General features: G+C 44.1%; 1 protein-coding gene across 2 annotated transcripts in view; it reads left to right on the top strand.

The window, feature by feature from the left end:
* The window catches only part of LOC135556221 (desmoplakin-B-like), a 34,692-nt gene that overhangs the window by 7,936 nt on the left and 3,900 nt on the right, over nucleotides 1-22,856 (top strand). Inside the window, exons 3-23 of one of the 2 annotated variants that reach the window (XM_064989233.1) lie at nucleotides 847-980; nucleotides 1,341-1,491; nucleotides 5,256-5,381; nucleotides 5,642-5,701; nucleotides 5,917-6,084; nucleotides 6,568-6,672; nucleotides 6,894-7,115; nucleotides 7,590-7,745; nucleotides 7,837-7,991; nucleotides 8,162-8,288; nucleotides 8,506-8,692; nucleotides 8,796-9,079; nucleotides 9,288-9,466; nucleotides 9,712-9,850; nucleotides 10,952-11,145; nucleotides 12,154-12,316; nucleotides 12,404-12,487; nucleotides 12,604-12,711; nucleotides 16,744-16,842; nucleotides 19,444-19,941; nucleotides 22,465-22,662. In XM_064989233.1, coding sequence (XP_064845305.1) covers nucleotides 847-980; nucleotides 1,341-1,491; nucleotides 5,256-5,381; nucleotides 5,642-5,701; nucleotides 5,917-6,084; nucleotides 6,568-6,672; nucleotides 6,894-7,115; nucleotides 7,590-7,745; nucleotides 7,837-7,991; nucleotides 8,162-8,288; nucleotides 8,506-8,692; nucleotides 8,796-9,079; nucleotides 9,288-9,466; nucleotides 9,712-9,850; nucleotides 10,952-11,145; nucleotides 12,154-12,316; nucleotides 12,404-12,487; nucleotides 12,604-12,711; nucleotides 16,744-16,842; nucleotides 19,444-19,941; nucleotides 22,465-22,662 — 3,537 coding nt within the window. Of the gene's footprint in view, nucleotides 1-846; nucleotides 981-1,340; nucleotides 1,492-5,255; nucleotides 5,382-5,641; nucleotides 5,702-5,916; nucleotides 6,085-6,567; nucleotides 6,673-6,893; nucleotides 7,116-7,589; nucleotides 7,746-7,836; nucleotides 7,992-8,161; nucleotides 8,289-8,505; nucleotides 8,693-8,795; nucleotides 9,080-9,287; nucleotides 9,467-9,711; nucleotides 9,851-10,951; nucleotides 11,146-12,153; nucleotides 12,317-12,403; nucleotides 12,488-12,603; nucleotides 12,712-16,743; nucleotides 16,843-19,443; nucleotides 21,271-22,464; nucleotides 22,663-22,856 lie in introns of both variants that reach the window. The other variant, XM_064989232.1, reaches the window with a different exon arrangement.

Genomic DNA, 22,856 nt, shown 5'->3' with positions numbered 1-22,856 from the left:
TGACCAGAGTACCTTCTTCCACATGTTTGGTGTGTCCAGAGTGATCATGGGCCTCTTGGCTGCATCTCTGATCAGTCTTCTCCTTGTATGAGCTGAAAGTTTCGAGGGACGGCCAGGTCTTGGTAGATTTGCAGTGGTCTGATACTCCTTCCATTTCAATATTATCGCTTGCACAGTGCTCCTTGGGATGTTTAAAGCTTGGGAAATCGTTTTGTATCCAAATCCGGCTTTAAACTTCTTCACAACAGTATCTCGGACCTGCCTGGTGTGTTCCTTGTTCTTCATGATGTTCTCTGCGCTTTTAACGGACCTCTGAGACTATCACAGTGCAGGTGCATTTATACGGAGACTTGATTACACACAGGTGGATTGTATTTATCATCATTAGTCATTCAGGTCAACATTGGATCATTCAGAGATCCTCACTGAACTTCTGGAGAGAGTTTGCTGCACTGAAAGTAAAGGGGCTGAATAATTTTCCACGCCCAATTTTTCAGTTTTTGATTTGTTAAAAAAGTTTGAAATATCCAATAAATGTCGTTCCACTTCATGATTGTGTCCCACTTGTTGTTGATTCTTCACAAAGAAATACAGTTTTATATCTTTATGTTTGAAGCCTGAAATGTGGCAAATGGTCGCAAAGTTCAAGGGGGCCGAATACTTTCGCAAGGCACTGTATACATTATGGTTCTATCTTTGACTGGGTCTTGAACTGAAGGATTTACCTGACTGAATATGGTCTACCGTATTCCCGTTTGAGAAACACAGAACGGCAAGTTGAGGCTCGACTGAACCTGATGTACAAAGTCATAATGTGTGTCTGACATTTCCCCGTGTGTCCTGCAGGGCAGCGATTCTGGGCGCAGCACAGTGGAGGCAGATCACTACATGGCTCTGGCCAGAGAGACCATAGAGCAGCTGAAGGCCTGTGCTCTGGACCTCAGACAGATGGGACAACCCAATAACAGCGTGGTCCGAAGGTTAGACACACTATGAGATGACCACCACTACCGCATACAGATAAACCAATATCCATTCTCCTTGTTTCTCTCTCTATTCCCTGTTCCCTCTCACTGTTTGAGGTCAGACACGCAAACAGATGACTAATATTGCTCCGCACAATATACCTCTCCTTCACTTCTCTCTCTTTCCCTTTTTCCTCTACACTGTTAGGGTTACGCAGGTGTTTCGTTTATTATTTATGTCATCTTATTTTACCAGGTAAGTTGACTGAGGACAAATTAGATTTTACAGCAACGACCTGGGGAAGAGTTTCGGGAAGAGTTTAACATTGACATTCGCTCCCCCTTCTCCCCCCGCTCCCCCTACCCCCTCCATAGTGTGGAGATGTGTAGGGACCAGTTGACGGGAGTCCACATGGCCATAAACGGAACCATGCAGAGGCGGAGCCGGGGGAGCAGAGGGAGTGGCGCTTGGGAGGAAGCTGGGTGGAGCTTCAACGAGGCCATGGCCTGGATTGGACACCAGAAGGTAAGGAGAACCACACCCTACAGGACAGATGTGTCACGCCCGTGTAGGAAGGCATATGCTACAGGATTGCATAATATTATTGCTACCACCTGTTCCCCTTCAGATGAACTGCCTGCAGTCATATGTGTAATGCCAGTGCAGGAAAGCGTATGATACATATGAGTTACATATGATTGCACAACGTCAATGTTGTGTACCTGCAACCTGCCAGGAAGATGTAATATATTTGTTTTTAGTATTTTTCAATACTCTATATGGACATTAACATATTACATGTTGCACTTACCGGTAGATATCATTTTTAGTGTGAGACAAAAATGGTTCTGACAATGTGTTGCAAAACACCCCCAGTTCATATAGTATTAAAGTCATAATTTTGAAACACTTGAACCTTTGACACTTTTGGGAATTTTCTCCATTCCCCCACACATACAGTGGCAAGAAAAAGCATGTAAACCCTTTGGAATTACCTGGACTTCTGCATAAATTGGACATAAAATTTGTTCTGATCGTCATTTAAGTCACAACAATAGACAAACACAGTCTGCTTAAACTAATAACACACAAACAATTATATCTTTCCATGTCTTTAATGAACACACCGTGTAAACATTCACAGTGCAGGGTGGAAAAAGTATGTGAACGCTTGGATTTAACTGGTTGACCCTCCTTTGGCAGCAATAACCTCAACCAAATGTTTTCTGTAGTTGCAGATCAGACCTGCCCAATGGTCAGGAGGAATTTTGGACCATTCCTCTTTACAAAACTGTTTCAGTTCAGCAAGATTCTTGGGATGTCTGGTGTGAACCACTCTCTTGAGGTCACAGCATCTCAATTGGGTTGAGGTCAGGACTGACTGGGCCACTCCAGAAGGCATATTTTCTTCTGTTGAAGCCATTCTGTTGTTGATTTACTTCTTTGTTTTAGGTCGTTGTCCTGTTGCATCACCCAACTTCTGTTGAGCTTCAATTGGCAGACAGATAGCCTGACATTATTATGCAAAATGTCTTGATAAACTTGGAAATTCATTTTTCCATTGATGATAGCAAGCTGTCCAGGCCCTGAGGCAGCAAAGCAGCCCCAAACCATGATGCTCCCTCCACCATACTTTACAGTTGGGAGGAAGTTTTGATGTTGGTGTGCTGTGCCTTTTTTTTCTCCGCACATAGTGTTGTGTGTTCCTTCCAAACAACTCAACTGTAGTTTCACCTGTCCACAGAATATTTTGCCAGTAATGCAGTGGGACATCCGGATGCTCTTTTGCAAACTTCAGACATGCAGCATTTTCTTATTTGGACAGTAGTGGCTTCTTCCATGGTGTCCTCCCATAAACACCATTCTTGTTTAGTGATTTACGTATCGTCGACTCGTCAACAGAGACGTTAGCATGTTCCAGAGATTTCTGTAAGTCTTTAACTGACACTCTAGGATTCTTCTTAACCTCGTTGAGCATTCTGCGCTGTGCTCTTGCAGTCATCTTTGCAGGACGGCCACTCCTGGGGAGAGTAGCAACTGTGCTGAACTGTCTCCATTTACAGAAAATGTGTCTTACTGTGGACTGATGAACATCAAGGCTTTTAGGTATACTTTTGTAACCCTTTCCAGCTTTATGCAAGTCAACAATTCTTAATCTTGGGTCTTCTGAGATCTCTTTTGTTTGAGGCATGTTTCACATCAGGCAATGCTTCTTGTGAATAGCAAACTCAAATTTTGTAAGTGTTTTTTTATAGGACAGGGCAGCTCTAACCATCATCTCCAATCTTGTCTCATTGATTGTCCTCCAGGTTAGCTGACTCCTGACTCCAATTAGCTTTTGGAGAAGTCATTAACCTAGGGCTTCACATACTTTTTCCAACATACACTGTGAATGTTTAAATGATGTAGTCAATATAGACAAGAAAAATACAATCATTTGTGTGTTATTAGTTTAAGCAGACGGTTAGTCTATTGTTGTGACTTAAATGAAGTGACTTAAATGTACTTGTTCTTGCCACTGTACATGAACTGGTTAGTCCTGGAGGGCAGGTGTGTGTCTGAGAAGTCAGTGCAGATAACACTCTGACACTCAAACTTCATTTAGATCTGAATTCATCTGAAATGGCACACACACACACACACACACACACACACACACACACACACACACACACACACACACACACACACACACACACACACACACACACACACACACACACACACACACACACACACACACACACACACACACACACACACACACACACATACACACAATCACACGCAGTACTGTAATTGTCTTAAAGTAACCTTAACCCTCCCACTGCAATGTACAGTTCCCACAACCACAGGTGATGAACGTCATCCTTGCAATTGAACACCTTCCACTGCCAGCTTTTTGCAAACTGGAGAACGAACAGAAAGGATAGAGCAGGTTGTGTTGGTGGTTATGCCTGCTTTGACACTTGTACACACATGCAGAAGTCACGCTAGAGGCTAGACGTAGTGTAACTGTATGTTAAGCATTGTACCAAGTAGAATACTTTGTACACACACACGCTCATACTATGCACCCCCCTTTGCACAAACCTAGGTGAAAGCTAGGTTATGTTCTGGTGTTAGTGGCCCAGACTCCCTGTCTATTGGTGAATTCCTGACATACCACATTTTCTTCTTGGTTGGTTTTTAGTGTTAGGCTTACAGAGGGTAAGCATTTACCGTACTTCACACTACTCTATCACCACCTAGTGGCAGTGTTCTAGCATGGGAGCCTACTCCCTATGGTTGAGCTGTGTGGGAGTGTGTGTTGTGGTCGAGAGTGTATTTGTGTTATTGTTAAGGTGTGTGTTGTGGTTGAGCTGTGTGTGTGTTGTAGTAGAGATGTGTATTTGTGTTATGGTTAAGGTGCTTGTTGTGGTTGAGCCATGTGTGTGTGTGTGTGTGTGTGTGTGTGTGTGTGTGTTTGTGTGTGTGTGTGTGTGTGTGTGTTTGTTTGTTGTGGTTAAGATGTGTATTTGTGTTAAGGTTAAGGTGTGTGTTGTGGTTGTGAGGTTACAATGTATTTGAGATGTAGTTATAATGTATTTGACATGTAGTTATAATGTATTTGAGATGTAGTTGTAATGTATTTGAGATGTAGTTATAATGTATTTGACATGTAGTTATAATGTATTTGAGATGTAGTTATAATGTATTTGAAATGTAGTTATAATGTAATTGAAATGTAGTTACAATGTATTTGACATGTAGTTATAATGTATTTGACATGTAGTTATAATGTAGTTGACATGTAGTTATAATGTATTTGACACGTAGTTATAATGTATTTGACATGTAGTTATAATGTATTTGACATGTAGTTATAATGTATTTGAAATGTAGTTATAATGTATTTGAAATGTAGTTATGTATTTGACATGTAGTTATAATGTATTTGACATGTAGTTATAATGTATTTGAGATGCAGTTATAATGTATTTGAAATGTAGTTATAATATATTTGAGATGTAGTTATAATGTATTTGTGATGCAGTTATAATGTATTTGAGATGTAGTTATAATATATTTGAGATGTAGTTATAATGTATTTGTGATGCAGTTATAATGTATTTGAGATGCAGTTACAATATATTTGAGATGCAGTTATAATATATTTGAGATGCAGTTATAATGTATTTGAAATGTAGTTATAATGTATTTGAGATGCAGTTATAATGTATTTGAGATGCAGTTATAATGTATTTGAGATGCACTTATAATGTGATCGTAATGTGTTTGTATTCCAGCATCTGATAGAGACCGCTCAGTGGGGAGATAACTCTGCAGACATTGAGCAGCAGCTGATCAGCCACAGCAAGTTCCACAGCTCGATACAGAGAAGCCCCGAGGTGGACAAGGCCAAGGTTGAACTGGTGGGTACGCACATACACACACACACACACACACACACACACACACACACACACACACACACACACACACACACACACACACACACACACACACACACACACACACACACACACACACACATATTCACCTGTCACAAACACAGACACAGTTACTTTCACACCGTCTCTCATACACATTCTATTTCTGGGAGTGTGTTTGTGTGTGATTCTGACTAAGTGTGTGTGATTCTCTCTCAGTGTTTGTGTGTTCCTCCCTACAGATTAAGAAAGGAGACAAAGCCAACCAGTATGCTCTGGATCAGGAATGGGACACGTTGCAGGTGACAGAGGCTCTGGGGAAAACACACGTACACACCGCTGCATTACTGTATAATACGGTTGTTGTACTATTATATCATCTTTCTTTAGGTTTGTGTTGTACTGAACATCTTTGTTTTCATTCGTCTGTCTATGTTAGTCATGCCACAATGGATTTGTGACATTATTGATTCTACCTAACTACTGATGAGTCTCACCATGTTTATCGCTCTGTCAGAAAATGTCTCATGGTCGTAGCAACCAGCTGAGGGAGTTGCAGCAGATCATTGAGGCGATCAGTAGACAGATCATGTGGGTGAACGTGAGAGAGGAGGAGGAGCTGGTGTTCGACTGGGGGGACAAGAACATTGACCTCTACATCCCCAAGAAGCAGGAGAGCTACTCGGTAAGGACTGGGTCAAGGGTTAAAGATCAAGCGTCAGAGGGGGAAGTGTCACAGTGGGAGGGTGGAGAGGCTAATTGATGATTCCCATAGAGGCCATACAGGCTGACTGCATCCCAAATGGAACCCTATTCCCTATATAGTGCACTACTTTTAACCAGGGCTCTGCACTAATGTAGGGAATAGGGTGACATTTGGGACGCAAACTAGCTGTAATTGTTCTTGTTCATTGGTGATGTTTGGCAGTCTCTAGTCCCGTGACGTCTAGTGTATTGTGTGTCTGTATATCATTATGTGTTGTTAATCTGTTTTGCATTATGTACCCTAGGGAGGTATAATGCCAATTGCCAAACCTCTGAGACTTGTGCAATGAAACCACATATCATTTTTCAGTCCCAATGGGTCCCCAGGGCCAAACAGTCATTCTATCTCTCCAGTTTTGCCCTAACTGTGTTGTCTGTAAACGGTGTTGTTTTTCTCTGTCAGAAACTGATGAGTGCCTTGGAGGAGAAGGATAAGGACCTGAATAAACTGAAGCTGAAAGTGGACAGCCTTCTGAAGAACCCCCACCCTGCCTCTGACAAGATTGAGGTTAGGAGATGTCTGTCTAGAAGAATATCTACTTGATTATTTGGATCGCCATTAGCTGTTACAGTCGCAAAAGCTACTCTTCCTGGGGCCCGTGATATCTAGCAATGTCTAGCTATCTAATTTGCTGGGATGGTTATTTTGATATGAGTTCTCATCTTCCTTTCAATCCCCCTTTTATTCGTTCTTTAATCCCTCTATTCTTCTTTTTTAATTTCTTACAGGCCTACATGGACACTCTGCAGACCCAGTGGAGCTGGCTCCTCCAGATCACCAAGTGTATCCATGTCCACCTGAAGGAGAATGCTGACTACAGCGAGTTCTTCAAGGAGGCCAATGAGATGTACAATAAGCTGCAGAAGGCGCATGAGAACATCCGTAAGAAGTTCACCAGCGACAGAAACACGCCCCTTGAAAACTTGCTGGAACTACTCAAAGGCATGGAGGTAAGACATGTACATCTTTGAAGGTACCACAGATATACTGTACAATGTTATATCTCAAACACCCAATTCTGCATATAGTGCACTACTTACAGACTGTACTGTACACTCTTGGAAAAAAGGGTTCCAAAAGGGTTCTATGGCTGTCCCCATAAGATAACAATTTTTGGTTCCAGGTAGAACCATTTTTGGGTTCCCTCTATAGAAAGGGTTCTACATGGAACCCAAAGGGGTTCTTCCTGGAACAAAAGGTTCTACCTGCAACCAAAAAGGGTTCTTCAAAGAGTGATCCAATGGGGACAGCTAAAGAACCCTTTAGGGTTCTATATATCACATATTTATTCTAAGAGTGTAGTCTCTCTGGTGAAGAACTAGTTCACTATGTGTGGAATAGGAAGTCATTTATGAAGATAGAATAGAATTGCTCCCCCTTTCCTCTGGTAGAGATATTGACCTCTGACCCTTAACCTCCAACAGAAAGAGAAGGAGCGAATCATGGAGAATAAGAGGCAGGTGCAGCACCTGGTCAACAAGTCCAAGAGCATCGTGAGGCTCAGACCACGTAACCCTGAAGAGGAGAAGAGCTGTAGTCCTGTTATGGTACAGGCCCTGTGTGACTTCAAACAAGACCAGGTCCGAGACATGAACATACACACACACAAGCTCTCTCTCTTACATGCATGCACACACACTCCTGTCTAACATTGTGCATATCCCTCTATAGAAGGTGATTCTGAAGGGCAACGAGGGCATACTGAAAGACAACTCCCAGCGCAGTAAGTGGCAGGTAACAGGACCAGGAGGACTGGACATGCTGGTGCCCTCTGTCTGTCTGCTGGTGCCACCACCCAACTCCCTTGGCATCAACCTGGCCAACAAGTAAGAACACACACATGCAGACACGCAGTGCACACACACACACGCACGCACGCACGCACGCAAACACACACACACACACACACACACACACACACACACACACACACACACACACACACACACACACAATGTGAGAATTAAATCACCATCTGTGTTATGTGGTCCATCAGGAATGAGCAGTACTATGAGGCCATCCTGTCTGTGTGGAATCAGCTCTACATCAACATCAAGAGTCTCATCTCCTGGCAGTACTATGTCCAGGACCTCACACGTATCAACTCACTCACCGTCACCATGGTAAGTCGATAAGTCACTGCGGTAACCACTATCATTGTCACCACCATCATCTCCGTAAACACAGTGTGTCAGGGTTGCGCTTTGCTATACAGCCCACTGTTTACTTATACTAAGATTTCAAAAAAATACCTAAAAATGGTAATAACAATATATAACCTAAATAAGTATGCCCTTTGAAAAAAAATTGAACGAGAACTGCATTATTGTGTCCTTTCAGCTGTCCCGTATGCGTCCCGAGGAGTACCGCAGCATCCTGAAGAGTCTGGAGGCACACTACTCAGAGTTCACCCACTGTTGCCATGGCTCCGAGATGTTCAAGGACGAGGACAAGCGGAGCATCGAGAGCCAGTACACTGGAGCCCATGCTCACTACGACCGCCTGCTGGTCCAGCTACCTGTTTACAGTGAGAAGATATACACCTGTCTACTCTGAGTGCATGTCAATAGTCTACATTGGATCTGTACCTCACAGTAAATGACACCAGCATTTCATCTCTCTGTCCCTAGCTGCACAACAGACCGGCAACGAGGAGAAGATCAAAGCAGAGGAGGAAGCCAGGATACTGGCGGCCGAGAAAGAGGAAGCCAAGGTAGTGGGGACTAAGCAAGATCATGTGAGGAAGGTAGTGGTGAAGAAGAAGGTGGCGTCGGTGACATCACAGAGCCTGACGGAGCTGCACGAGCTCAGACTGAGACTGGAGGGGGCAGAGGCGGGGCTTACTCAGCACATCCACATCTGTCTGGCAGAGGATGGGGCACACGACTGTGGCCTGAGGATCACACAGCTAGAGGTACTCACACACACACACACACACACACACACACACACACACACACACACACACACACACACACACACACACACACACACACACACACACACACACACACACACACACACACAGATAGAATATACCTAGGAGTGTACTTTACTAGGAGTACAACTGCGTATATAGGTTTGGGTTTGTGGATGTGACTAAGTGTGTGTGTTTTCCCCAGTCTGTACAGCGGGACGTGGACTCTATCCGTGAGGAGTACCTGCGTCTAAATGAGCGTGTTCTGAAGGAACTGGAGAACATGACTGACTCTGACAAAGCCACGTTCCTACACAGCCAACTCGGCCTCATCAACGAGAGACTGGGCAGTCTGGACGAGTGCTTCGCAGCATACCTACAGAGGTAAACATTATACTGTAGCATCCAGTATGAGCATACACCCACAGCCTGAAAAGGTTACCTTACCAGTATACCCATAGTGGTGCTCTAATAACAGACAAACGCGTCCATACACACTCACCACTCATTGCTCAAGTGGAACTAATTTGTTTTGACAAATTCTCTCTCTCCATCTCTCTCTCATTCTTTGTATCTCTCCCCATTCTTCTCTCTCTCTCCTCTGTCCTCCGCCCCTCTCTCCCTCCCAGGCTGCGGGCTCTAAGGGTCCTCCTGCAAAGTGTGTCCAGGGCTGAGGACATCATTAAGGTCCATGAGGCCAGACTGACAGAGAAGGAGACCACATCCTTGAATCCTGCAGAGGTGGGGGACTACAGGTCCACTCTGAAGGTAACAGTTACTGTATGACACACAAGCCCAAAGAATGTGGGAATTGCATGTGGTACTTCTAGGATAAAATGGTCCGTTTGTAAATTAGGGCCCAATGAAATCCGTGATGTGGAAAACGAGTACGGAATCCAGACATTAAAACGGAATTGAACAATTTATTTTTTATTTTATTGATGTAGCCCTAAGCGATGAAGCTAATGACAACCGTCTTCTGGTAGATGGAAAGGCTTTCCAAAAAATGATCTCAATTAAATGTAAATTACAAAGTAGTCTATGCCTATCTGGCAGAATGATATCATGATTATTTGCATCAATCCAGTGGTGATTTGTTTAGCAAACTCTGCACTCACATGTGTGCTACAGAAACACTGCTAACCAAGCAAGTCTCTTCCTGGTGTGCACTTGAATTAAAGGGTATAATTTCTTAGATCTTTCCCACACCTCAAAAGTGCTCTCCTGATGTGGTTTAAGCACTGTTGTGAACTTAGAACATCCAATTTTATTGTTTTCCGTTTAAAAAAAGTGATTATTTGTTGTATTTTTTTTATTAGATGAGTTTATTAGTCACGTGCACAGGGTCACTGATGTCATCTCAGGTTTAAGTGAAATGTTTATGCTCTGAGCTCCTACAGTGCAGGACAAAAAAAAGATGTGATGAGTCAAAAATAATAATAATATACTGTTTACACATTCACAACTGTAGCAATGATAAATGTCCATTGGGGATGTGGGAGGGTAAGTGTCCATTTTGAGAGTGAAAACCTGAAACGGGGAAAAATCTGAAACTTGGAAAAACAAAACTGAGAAAACGGAATTTGGAAAAAAAATAAACGGAATTTGCCAAAAAATAAAATAGATTTTATTGGGCCCGAGTAAATGTTTTGAAGTCTGTGAGTTTTGTGGTTATTTGGGTTCTTGGTATGTACTCTAAAAGGGACAGTTAACTTTCTGATTAAAATCTAGGATGTTCTGTTCTGTTGTGTATATGTGTGTGTGTGTGTGTGTGTGTGTGTGTGTGTGTGTGTGTGTGTGTGTGTGTGTGTGTGTGTGTGTGTGTGTGTGTGTGTGTGTGTGTGTGTGTGTGTGTGTGTGTGTGTGTAGAGTATGAGGGCGGAGCTGGAGGGGAAGAGGGCCGTCCTGGTCTCCATGGAGACGGAACTGGGGAAGGTGGTCCACTGGAATGGCCAGGTGGGCGGAGCCTTCCACAGGTGTGACGTGGACCTGTCCATATACAGCGAACAGGTCAACCAGCTGTCTGACCGCTGGAGACGCATCCAGAGCCAGCTAGACTCTAGGTATGGATCTATCTTTACCTTATCTATCTACCCCTTTTCGGTTTCTTATCTCATTCCCACTACAATAGACCTGCAATAGACATATCCCAAACCATGAAAAACAGCCCCATACCATTATTCCTCCTCCACCAAGCTTTACAGTTGGCACAATGCATTGTGTAAGGTAGCGTTCTCCTGGCATCCGCCAAACCCAGATTCGTCCGTTGTACTGCCAGATGGTGAAGCATGATACATCACTCCAGAGACCACGTTTCCACTGCTCCAGAGTCCAATGGTGGCGAGCTTTACACACCTCCAGCCAACACTTAGCATTGCGCATTGTGACATTAGGATTGTGTGCAGCTGCTCGGCCATGGACACCCATTTCATGAAGCTCTTGATGATTTTTTTTGTGCTAACGTTGCTTCCAGAGGCAGTTTGGAACTCGGTAGTGAGTGCTGCAACCGAGGACAAGCGATTTTTGCACACTTCAGCACTTGAAAGTCCCGTTCTGTGATCTTGTGTGGCCTACCACTTCGCGGCTGAGCCGTTGTTGCTCCAAGACGTTTCCACTTCACAAAAACAGCACTTGACCGGGGCAGCTCTAGCAGGGCAGAAATGTTACGAACTGACTTGTTGGAAAGGTGCCATCCTATGACGGTGCCATGTTAAAAGGCACTCAGCTCCTTAGTAAGGCATTTCTACTGCTAATGTTTGTCTATGTAGATTGCATGGCTGTGTGCTAGATTTCATACACCTGTCAGCACCGGGTGTGGCTGAAATAGCCAAATCCACTCATTTGAAGGGGTGTCCACATACTTTTGTAAATATAGTGTGTATCTCACTCCGTAGGTTGATCTGTTTTGGTGTGGGGTCGTCCCTCTGATTCTTGTTTACAGACTTCCTGTTCTCCACACCAAGAAACTTTTTTTTTTTATCCGCCCTTCCTTTAAATTTCGATTACTTAAAAATACATACTTTTAAATCATCTATTTACAAAAACTGTATCTCGCTTCCCCTCTCTCTCAGACTGCAGGACCTGGAGGGGTTCCTCCATCTGCTCCAGCAGTACACAACTACGAGCTCAGTCCTCAGTGAGTGGATTGGTGCTACTCGTCAGAAACATGACGCGCTGCAGGCCACCAAGATAGATAGCATCACAGCCCTGGACGAACACCTCAACCAGCAGAAGGTTAATCAATAAAAAAAAAACAGTCCAGTTGTTCAGTGTCTATTGGAGTCAATTTAACCCAACATATGAATGTATGTGTCTGTCTAGGTGCTGAACTCTGAGATCAAGGGGAAGAGGGAGAGTGTGGTGAGTGTTCTTGGAGACACTGACGCCTGCGTCAACTCCATCAAGGTACAGACCATTTCTGACACATTATATCTAACAGTACCTGTCTGTTTTAACATTTTTGTGATGTAATAAAATATGTTTGTTTGTACATTTGTTTTAATGTGACTTTATGTTTTTAGGACTATGAGCTGGAGTTGGCCTCATACAGTGCTGGTCTGGAGACTCTACTAAACATCCCTATGAAGAGGACCATGCTACAATCTCCTTCTACTAAACTCACTGAGGAGGTAAAGAGTAATCACAACATCCAGTCAACAAAGATACTTTAAAATGTGTCTAAACTCAGCAAAAAATAAACATCCTCTCACTGTCAACTGCGTTTATTTTCGGCAAACTTAACATGTGTAAATATTTGTATTTACACAACAAGATTCAACAACTGAGACATGAACTGAACAATTTCCACAGACATGTGACTAACAGAAATTGAATAATGTGTCCCTGAACAAAGGGGGGGTCAAAATCAAAAGTAACAGTCAGTATCTGGTGTGGCCACCAGCGGCATTAAATACTGCAGTGCATCTCCTCCTCATGGACTGCACCAGATTTGACAGTTCTTGCTGTGAGATTTAGAGAGTTACCCCGCTCTTCCACCAAGGCATCTGCAAGTTCCCGGACATTTCTGGGGGGGAATGGCCCTAGCCCTCACGCTCCAATCCAAAAGGGCCCAGACTCTTCGCTGGCCATGGCAGACCACTGACATTCTTGTCTTGCAGGAAATCATGCACAGAACAAGCAGTATGGCTGGTGGCATTGTCATGCTGGAGGGTCATGTAAGGATGAGCCTGCAGGAAGGGTACCACATGAGGGAGGAGGATGTCTTCCCTGTAATGCACAGCTTTGAGATTGCCTGCAATGACAGCAAGCTCAGTCCAATGATGCTGAGACACACCGCCCCAGACCATGATGGACCCTCCACCTCCAAATTGATCCCGCTCCAGAGTACAGGCCTCGGTGTAACACTCATTCCTTCGAAGATAAACACAAATCCGACCATCACGCCTGGTGAGACAAAACCACGACTCGTCAGATAAGAGCACTTTTTGCCATTCCTGTCTGGTCCAGCGACGGTGGGTTTGTGCCCATAGGCGACATTGTGCCGGTGATGTCTGGTGAGGACCTGCCTTACATACAACAGGCCTACAAGCCCTCAATCCAGCCTCTCTCAGCCTATTGCGGACAGTCTGAGCACTGCTGGAGGATTGTGTTTTCCTGGTGTAACTAGGACAATTGTTTCTGTTGTTTCTGCCATCCTGTACCTGTCCCGCGGTGTGATGTTCGGATGTACCAATCCTGTGCAGGTGTTGTTACACATGGTCTGCCACTGCGAGGACGATCAACTGTCCATCCTGTCTCCCTGTAGCTCTGTCTTAGGCGTCTCACAGTACGGACATTGCAATTTATTGCCCTGGCCACATCTGCATTTCTCATGCCTCCTTGCAGCTTGCCTAAGGCACGTTCACACAGATGAGCAGGGACCCTGGGCATCTTTCTTTTGGTGTTTTTCAGAGTCCGTAGAAAGGCCTTTTAAGTGTCCTAAGTTTTCATAACTGTGACCTTAATTGCCTACCATCTGTAAGCTGTTAGTGTCTTAACGACCGTTCCACAGGTGCATGTTCATTAATTGTTTATGGTTCATTGAACAAGCATGGGAAACAGTGTTTAAACCCTTTACAATGATGATCTGTGAAGGAAGTTATTTGGATTTTTATGAATTATCTTAGGGTCCTGAAAAAGGGTCTGAAAAATGGTCTGAGTTTATATCTCTGTTACACAACCACACACAGCCCACTCAGTATCTACAGTGACTTCAGAAAGTATTCACACCCCTTGACTTTTTACACATTTTGTTGTGTTACAAGGTGGGATTAAAATGGATTTTATTGTCCTTTTTTGTTAACGATCTAAACAAAATACTCTGTAACGTCAAAGTGGCCGAAAATTTTTAACATTTGTAAAACAAACAAAAAATCTAATATAAAAAAATAAAACACCAATATATCTTGATTACATAAGTATTCAACCTCCTAAGACAATACATGTTAGAATCACCTTTGGCAGCGATTACAGCTGTGAGCCTTTCTGGGTAAGTGTCTAAAAGCTGTGCACGCCTGTATTGTACAATATTTTCACATTATTCCTAAAACAATTATTTAAGTTCTGTCAAGTTGGTTGTTGATCATTGATCATTGCCATAGATTTCCAAGACAATTTAAGTCAATACTGAAACTAGGCCACTCGGGAACATTCCATGTCAAATCAAATCAAACTTTATTTGTCATATGCGCCAAATACGACAAGTGTAGACCTTACCGTGAAATGCTGACTTACAAGCCCTTAACCAACAGTGCAGTTCAAGAAGAGTTAAGAAAATAATGACCAAATAAACAAAAATAGTAACACAATAACATAACAATAACGAGGCTATGTACAGGGGGTACCGGTATCGAGTCAGTGTGTGGCATTAGCGAGTAGCATTAGTGTACAAAACACTTGGGGGGGTCAATGTAATAGTCCGGTGGCCATTTGATGAATTGTTCAGCAGTTTTATGGCTTTGGAGTAGAAGCTGTTAAGGAGACTTTTGGTCCTAGACTTGGTGCTCCGGTACTGCTTACTTACTTAATGACTTTATTTTCCCCATGGGGAACTGTATTGTCCCCATGCAGTGTTAAATGTACACATTTAAAGTGGCGTTTAAATACAAAACAAAATTCTAACCTCTAAAGACTAACCTGCTGTTCTTACTGAGTCCTTAGGAAATGTAGCCTGAGCTATTTAGGAGGGATATCACACCTGGCACAAATGATTGTCTAGTTCTATTTTTCCTGCTGAGGGGTGCCTTATACCTGTGCCCAGAGGGGAGTAGTTCAGTCCGTGTACAGGGGGTGACTTGGGTCTAAAATGATTTTGTGAGCCTTGCGGAGGGTCCTGACCTTAAAGATCTCATCCAGGCCTGTCTGTTTGACTCCAAGTACCTTACTTGCTGTGGTGATAATCCTTCTCTCTCGTACGGTAGCAGAGAAAACAGTCTTTGACTTGGGTGACTGGAGTCCCTGACAATTTTATGGGCTTTCCTCTGACACCACCTATTATATAGGTCCAGTAAGGCAGGAAGCTTGGCCCCAGTGATGTACTGGGCTATACGCACTATCCTCTGTAGCGCCTTATGGTCAGATGCCGAACAGTTGCCATACCAGGCGGTGAAGCAACCAATGTCATCTTGGTAAGCAACTCCAGTGTATATTTGGCCTTGTGTTTTAGGTAATTGTCCTGCTGACAGGGGAATTTGTCTTCCAATGTCTGTGAAAAAGCAGACTGAACTGATTTTTGTGAGTTTAGTTCTTCCTATTCAGTTTATTTCTATCCTAAAAAAAATCCTTAGTCCTTGCCAATGACAAGCATACCCATGACATGATGTAGCCACTACCATGCTTGAAGATATGAAGAGTGGTACTCGGTGATGTGTTGGGTTGGATCTGCCCTAAACATAACCCTTTGAGAAAAACAAAAGAAAAACAATTCCACTTTGACAGAATGGGGTATTGTGTGTCGGGTGTCAAGTCAAAATCTTCCCAGAGTGAAATAGTGACTTCATGTTGTAAAATTACCACCGTGTGCGTCTCTTTATGTGGATGGCTGAGCTAATGTGGATGTTTCTCTCACACCCTCCCTCGCCCTTGTTTTAGCTATCTAACTAACAAATACAGTATATGCACTGTCAATCGAAAAAGTAGCGCCCAAGTCTTTGCAATCGCAAAAAATCTCTTTTCACATCAACCCTCAGCACTTTGATGCACAAATCTGGGTATTTAATCGTTGACCTTATGCCTCAACAAGCTTCTGATTGGTCAGTGTCAATACTCCAGGCCAACATTGATTGGCAGAGGTGTGAAGCGTATGCGCTTGCCCACAGAATAGTTTTTTGAGGTCGAGGGAGTGTGAGAGGGATTCATCCGCACGAGCTCAGCCATCCACATAAAGAGATACATGTCCAATTACTGAAACAGGAACATTTTCACGCCCGGGAGAAATTTTTCAGCATGACGTCACGATTAGAACACGATCAGAACGATTGGGAACGATTTCACGCCGGGAAGATTTGTTATATTACAGTGACACAAAATCTCAATGTAATCCATTTGAAGTTCAAGGGGTGTGAATACGTTCTGAAGGCACTGTATGTCTCTGTCTCTTAGTGGTTTGTGTCATATTGTGTGTCTCTATTATTTAACAGTGCATTGTTGACTTCCTTTCCCAGACTACGTTGCTGCAGACCCGTTACATAGAGCTGCTCACCCTGTCTGGTGACTACAACAAATACCTGGGAGAACTACACCATAACATGGAGACGCTCAAGGTACTGAGAGGAACCACATGGAACTGGAGATTCAATCTGTTCCGCTGTGTTTTTACAACAATGAGCTTTTAGACCACGTGTCAAACACAAAGCCCGCGGGCCAAATCCGCCCCGTGACACGGGTCTCATCCGGCCCGTACAATGATTTGGGTTGTCAATTCATTTTGGCCCGCTTCCATACAGCCCGCGACGCGCTGCATTACTATGTCACAGCAACCACTACCAACGTCCTGCATGCCAAATAGCATTGCCATACACACACCCCTCCTCCCAAACACACACACACACACACACACACACACACACACACACACACACACACACACACACACCTACTCACAATCTTATCATCACTAATGGCACTGACCCGGCCTGAAAGTTTAAAGGTGTTGTAGGCTAAATGACCATGCCAGGTTTTGGTTCCGACCGGTCATTGCTGTAGCCTACAGAACATGTCATGTTTGGTGTCAAAACGTAATAAAATAAAGGATTTACATGCGGGTATAAATTACTACTAAAGGACAATAGGATACACAAGCGAGTATAAATGAGTCAACAGTTGAGTGATCTACTTCATGAAATTACAGCCTGATGTGCTCCCATTGGTGAATTCAAGGCAACATTACAGCAACGTTTGAGCAGTTGCCTCGGCTGGCTACTCAGCGACAAGACATTTTGAGTGGCCATACAGCAATACTGCATTCAACCGCACCAGTGATCCAAGCAGTGCAAAAAAAAAAAAAAAAAAACTTTTGAGTTTACATTTTTACAACAACCTAGCTATGTTTTTGTTATTTGGAGCTATTAAATACTTTTTTTGGTTAGGGTTGCAGCATGTTATGCACATCTGCAAGGATAGCAGCAAAAGCTGGACAAATATAATGTATCTCTTTGGTTTTAATATGTTAAAAAATGCTATATACAGGATCATATGTACAGTCTTTGGCAAAACTATTGGCACCCTTGCACTTTTTTTCTGATAATGCACCATTTCTTCCAGAAAACTGTTGAATTCAAACATATTTTGGTATCCACAACTGTATGTATTTGGTTTGCAATTGAACAACACAAAAAAAATCGGAATAATTTACTAAATGTTAGCTTATACAAAGAAATCCTAAAATGGCCTGGGAAATATTATTGGCACCTTCTAGAAGTATTTAGAAAATAATTTGATTTCAAACAAGTGATTCTTCTTTACTTTGGAATTGAACTCACCTGTGGTGAGTTGCAGGTGCCTCCAATATAAACATCACTCATTCAACCAGTTTGTATAGAGAAAAGGACTCATTCTCCTGTTTTGTGTCACTGTGTGTACCGCAACAAGCATGGAGAAAAGAAAGACAACCAGAGAATTATCTGAGGAGGTCAGACACAAGATTGTAGCCAAGGATGGACAATTTCAAGGCGACAAGTCCATCTCCAAGGTCCTTGATGTTCCTGTTTCCACCGTGTGTAATGTTATCAAGACGTTTAAGGCCTGTGCCTGGACCAGCCAACCACCCTGGACATGGCCGCAAGAGAACTTGATGGAAGATTGCAGCGAAGGATTGTTTGAGTGGTGGAGAAAGTGCGTCGATCAACTGCCACACAGATTCAAGCTGACCTTCAGACACAAGGTACGACAGTTTCAACTCGCACCACCCGTCGCCAACTCAATGAAAGGCGGTTATATGGTAGGAGACCAAGGAGGACCCCACTGAGTAAGAGACATAATAAAGCCTGATTTGCCAAAACACACCTGCACATGCCAAAATCCTTCTGGGAGAATGTCCTGTGGATAGATGAGACCAGCTTTTTGGTAAAGCACACCATCTCTATGTTTACAGAAAACAAAATGAAGCCTTCAAAGAAAATATCACCTTCCCTACAGTCAAACAGCTGTGACGTTTTGGGGCTGCTTTGCTGCCTCTGTCACTGGGTGCCTTGAACGTGTGCATGGCATTATGAAATCAGGAGAATACCAAGGCATTTTAGAGCGTAATGTCCGACCCAATTTCAGAAAACTGGGTCTCCATTGGTCATAGGTCTTCCAGCAGGACAATGACCCCAAACACACTTCAAAAAGCACCCAGGAATGGTTCAAGATAAAACACTGGACTGTTCTGATGTGGCCAGCAATGTGTCCAGATCTAAATCCCATTTAAAACTTGGAGAGAACTGAAATCAGCAGTTGAGAGAAGGCACCCTTCAAATCTGGGAGAACTGGAGAAGTTTGCACAAGAGCAGTGGGCCAAACCGCCAGTACAGAGGTGTAGGAAGCTCAGTGAAGGCTATAGGAAGCAGTTGATTGCAATTATTTTGACCAAAGGATGTGCTACCAAATATTAAGACTAGGGTGTCAATTTTATCAATGCCATTTCGGTTTATTTTCTGATTTAAATGGATATATTAATTTCTGTAAAAAAAAAAGGTTCTGTAATATTAACAGGGAAATAAAGAATTGTGGAGACCAAATATTTTGGTCTATGCTGATTGAGTTTGACACCCCTGTTTTAGACCTCGTAGTAGGACTTTCATTATAGATTCAAGTTTATTTGCCAAGTTGCAAATATTATTATCCACTCTACTTGACCATAATCCTTCCTTCTCCACCCGTAGATGCGTAACACCAGGATCGACCTGTTGGAGGAGGAGCTACGGCTGCTCAAAGAGGACATTGAGGACCACAACGCTAAGAACAGTTCTCTGGAAGAGGCGTTAGTCCGCTACCGGCTGGAGCTGTCCCAATCGCAGGAGCAGCTCCTCTCTGTGGAGGAGGTGAAGAGGAGCACGGCCCTGCAGTGCAGCGCCACTCAGGACTCCCTTGCCTCCACCCGCGGCCAACTGAAGGAGCTGCAGGAGCAGGTGACCCGCCTCAACTCCCTCGTCGAGGAGGAGAAGAGGAAGAGGAGGATGGCGGATGAGCGCTACGGGGAGCAGCAGGATGAGCACGAGCAGGTGCTGAGGAGGAGGCAGAAGGAGTTGGAGCAGGCCAACTGGGCAAAGATGGAGGTGGAGAAGAGCGTGGGGACCCAGGAGAGGGAGGCAGAGCGGTTAAGGAAGCAGCTGGAGGAGGAGGAGCAGCGCTTCAAAGAGCTGGAGCAAGAGCTGTCTAAGGTAAGGAGACAATGCAGTGTGGAGATCAGTAACCTAAAGCTCAGCTACGAGTCCCAGATTACCATCTGCAGGACGGACATCCAGCACCTGTCTTCCCAGAGGGAGGAGGTGGACCAGGGCATCAAGTTGCAGTGTGAACGGCTAGAGGCTGATAGGAGGGACCAGGAGGACCAGCTCAGAAGGCTGAATGTGTCTCTGAGTCAGGCCGAGGAGCAGAGGACGATGGCGGAGGAGGAGGCCCATTCTCAGAGATCTGTGGTCACAGAGGAGGTGCGGAGGAGAAGGGAGCTGGAGGCGCAGGTGGAGATATTAGTCAGGCAGAGAGGGGAGGACAGTAGTCAGTATAGAGGTGAGGTGTCAGAGCTCACCATGGCCCTGCAGGACAGAAGCAGCCAGCTGGTCCTCCTCACACACAGCCTGGGCGAGGAGCAGAGGAGGAGGAGAGCATTGGAGGAGGAGAGGACCAGGATGGAGCTGCTCCTGGGGGAGATTCAGGGCAAGCAGACCTCCTCCTCCCAGGCTGTGACCCGGCTGAGGGAGGTGGAGGAGGAGCTGGTTAGTATCTGTACAGAGTTTAAGAAGGTGAGCGGTGAGAAGAACAAGGCAGAGCAGAGTGTAGCCAGGTTACAGGGATGCATCAAGGAGCTGCAGGCTACTCTTGAAAGGAAAGATGGGGAGGTGGAGGCTTTGAGGAGAACCGGCCAGGAGGAGGTGATCAAGAGGAGGCATGTGGAGACAGAGCTCCAGAAAACCAACCACATCATGCGGGAGTACACCAGCACCATCACCACCCTGCGTCGCAGTCAGGAGGAGGCCAAAACTGTGGGGAGGAGGGGAGAAGAGGAGCACAGGAAACTCCAGGAGGAGCTAGAGAGGAGGTTGAAGGAGTTCAAAGCCTCCACGGAGTGTCTGGCGTCTCTGAGCTCCGAGCTGAAGTCACTCCAACAGCATCTCCTCCAGGAGCAGGCCAAGGTCCGCGAGGCTAATCTCCGTAACGAAACACTCTTCAAGACAATCGAGGAGAAGAGCCGAGTGCTCAACGAGAGCTCGGTAGAACACGAGCGTCTCCAGACCCTGACCCAGACCCTGACCAAAGAGCGATTGCGGCTCGAGGAGGAGTTGAGGGGGGTGAAACATGAGAGGGAGGAGCTGCTGAGGACCAGACAAGGGGCTGATGACGAGCTGGTGGCCCAGATCACTGTCCTGGAGCTGCAGCTTAAGAGCAGCTCGGGAAGCAGCCTGGATACCCAGAGCCTGGTGGCAGAGCTCTCTTCGGAGAGGGAGAAACTCAGGATGGAGATAGGGCAACTCCAGAGTCAGGTCTTTGAGGTACTTGTCTTGAACCTCAGAGGTTCCTGTCGGACTGTTTTGTGTTTCTTCAAATCAGACTATACTGATTTAGTTAGTTGGTGGAATAGCTTTAGCTGGCTGCAGACAATCCGTTTATCTTGCATGCTGGCAAACCTCATGTAGATGCCTGCCTTTGCTTGTTTATTGTGAAACCCATGCAAGGCGTGCATCCTTGTATGTGTTGTGATTTGCATTTTCAATTGAAAGATTGAAGAAGAAAAAAGGAATGCAAATGCAATCTGTGCATCCAATGTGGTTGCCTTCACCATACTGCTTTCTCACACCCCTGCCCACAACTAGATACTCCCTCTGTTGATTTATACCAATCATCATGCTTTTTGTCTTGGCTTTGTTTTGTCTCCAGTGATCTACAGTGTTGACATCATCACTGATCTTGTCCTCTGGTCTTAATCTAGTCTCTGTCTTTGTAATTATTGTCGTGTTCATGTATCTAGTAATATTAGTAGATAGATTCTCGTTTGTCTAGTCTAGTAAACTGGTAATCAGTCTCTGACAGTATCTGTCTATTTCCTTTGAATGTACAGGAAACCAATTGCACTCTTGTTTCCATGTTGGGGAATTCTGGTAATTTATTACTTTAGTCGTATAATTTGAATTGACCAATGATAACTGCTTATTGTGGGTAAGTTATTGGAGCTGTGTTTTGTTTTTCAATAACAGAGCATGCTGTTCTTACTGTAAATGCCAAATCAGTGAATTCTGTGACATTTCCTAACAAAATAATTCATAATTATTCTAAAACTAATCACTCAACTAATATTTTGCAGGTGGACATTTATTGTCATGAATCTTGTCCTGGAGGCAGAACTGAGCGATTTCTGCTTAGCTAGGCCAGCTGCAAAATCAAAATGGGCTACATTGTAAATATTTATGAAAACTAAGCTTAATTCAAGGTTAGGGGAACCACTAGGCATTTGGGTTAGCAGTATGGTTAAGGTTAGGTTTAAAAAAAAAAAACTGTGCCAGTTAGTGACCACCCTGCAGAGATGCCTCAAGAACAAGATTCATGACGAAAAACGCTAACCTGCTAATATTCTGCCCCTTTGTCTATCTGTCTATCTCACATTCACCCCTCTGTCCCTCTCTCTCCTTCTATTCCGCTCTCTCTCTCCCTTGACCCTTCTGCCCCCCCCCCCGTCTCTCCCCATCCAGACATCCTGTCTGATTCAGTCCACTGAGACCCAGTACAACGAGATAGAGATGGAGAGAGATGCTCTGCTGTCCAAGCTAAAGCAGACAAACCAGGACAGAGCTCGCTCTCAGAAGCTAGAGGAAGAGCTGAACCTCATGAAAGTCTCTCTTGAGTCCGAGTCACGCATCAAGCTGTGCCTGCAGGAGGAGAACGAGAAGGTGTGTATTGTTGATTTCACTATGCTGTCTGGAGTCAATCTTATATATGTATTTTAAATTTCATTAATTCATTCATTCATTCCTTTATTTATCTATCCATCCATCCATTGATTCATTCATTTATGATTCATATTAAATGAATTTGTATTATTATCATATTTTTTTAAATTTTGTATTATTATCGGATTTTATAT

This window comes from Oncorhynchus masou, chromosome 15 (assembly GCF_036934945.1).
Source record: "Oncorhynchus masou masou isolate Uvic2021 chromosome 15, UVic_Omas_1.1, whole genome shotgun sequence".
Lineage (NCBI taxonomy): Eukaryota > Metazoa > Chordata > Actinopteri > Salmoniformes > Salmonidae > Oncorhynchus > Oncorhynchus masou.
Note: the sequence above shows the minus strand (reverse complement) of the source record. Positions and strands in the feature narration are given on the sequence as shown.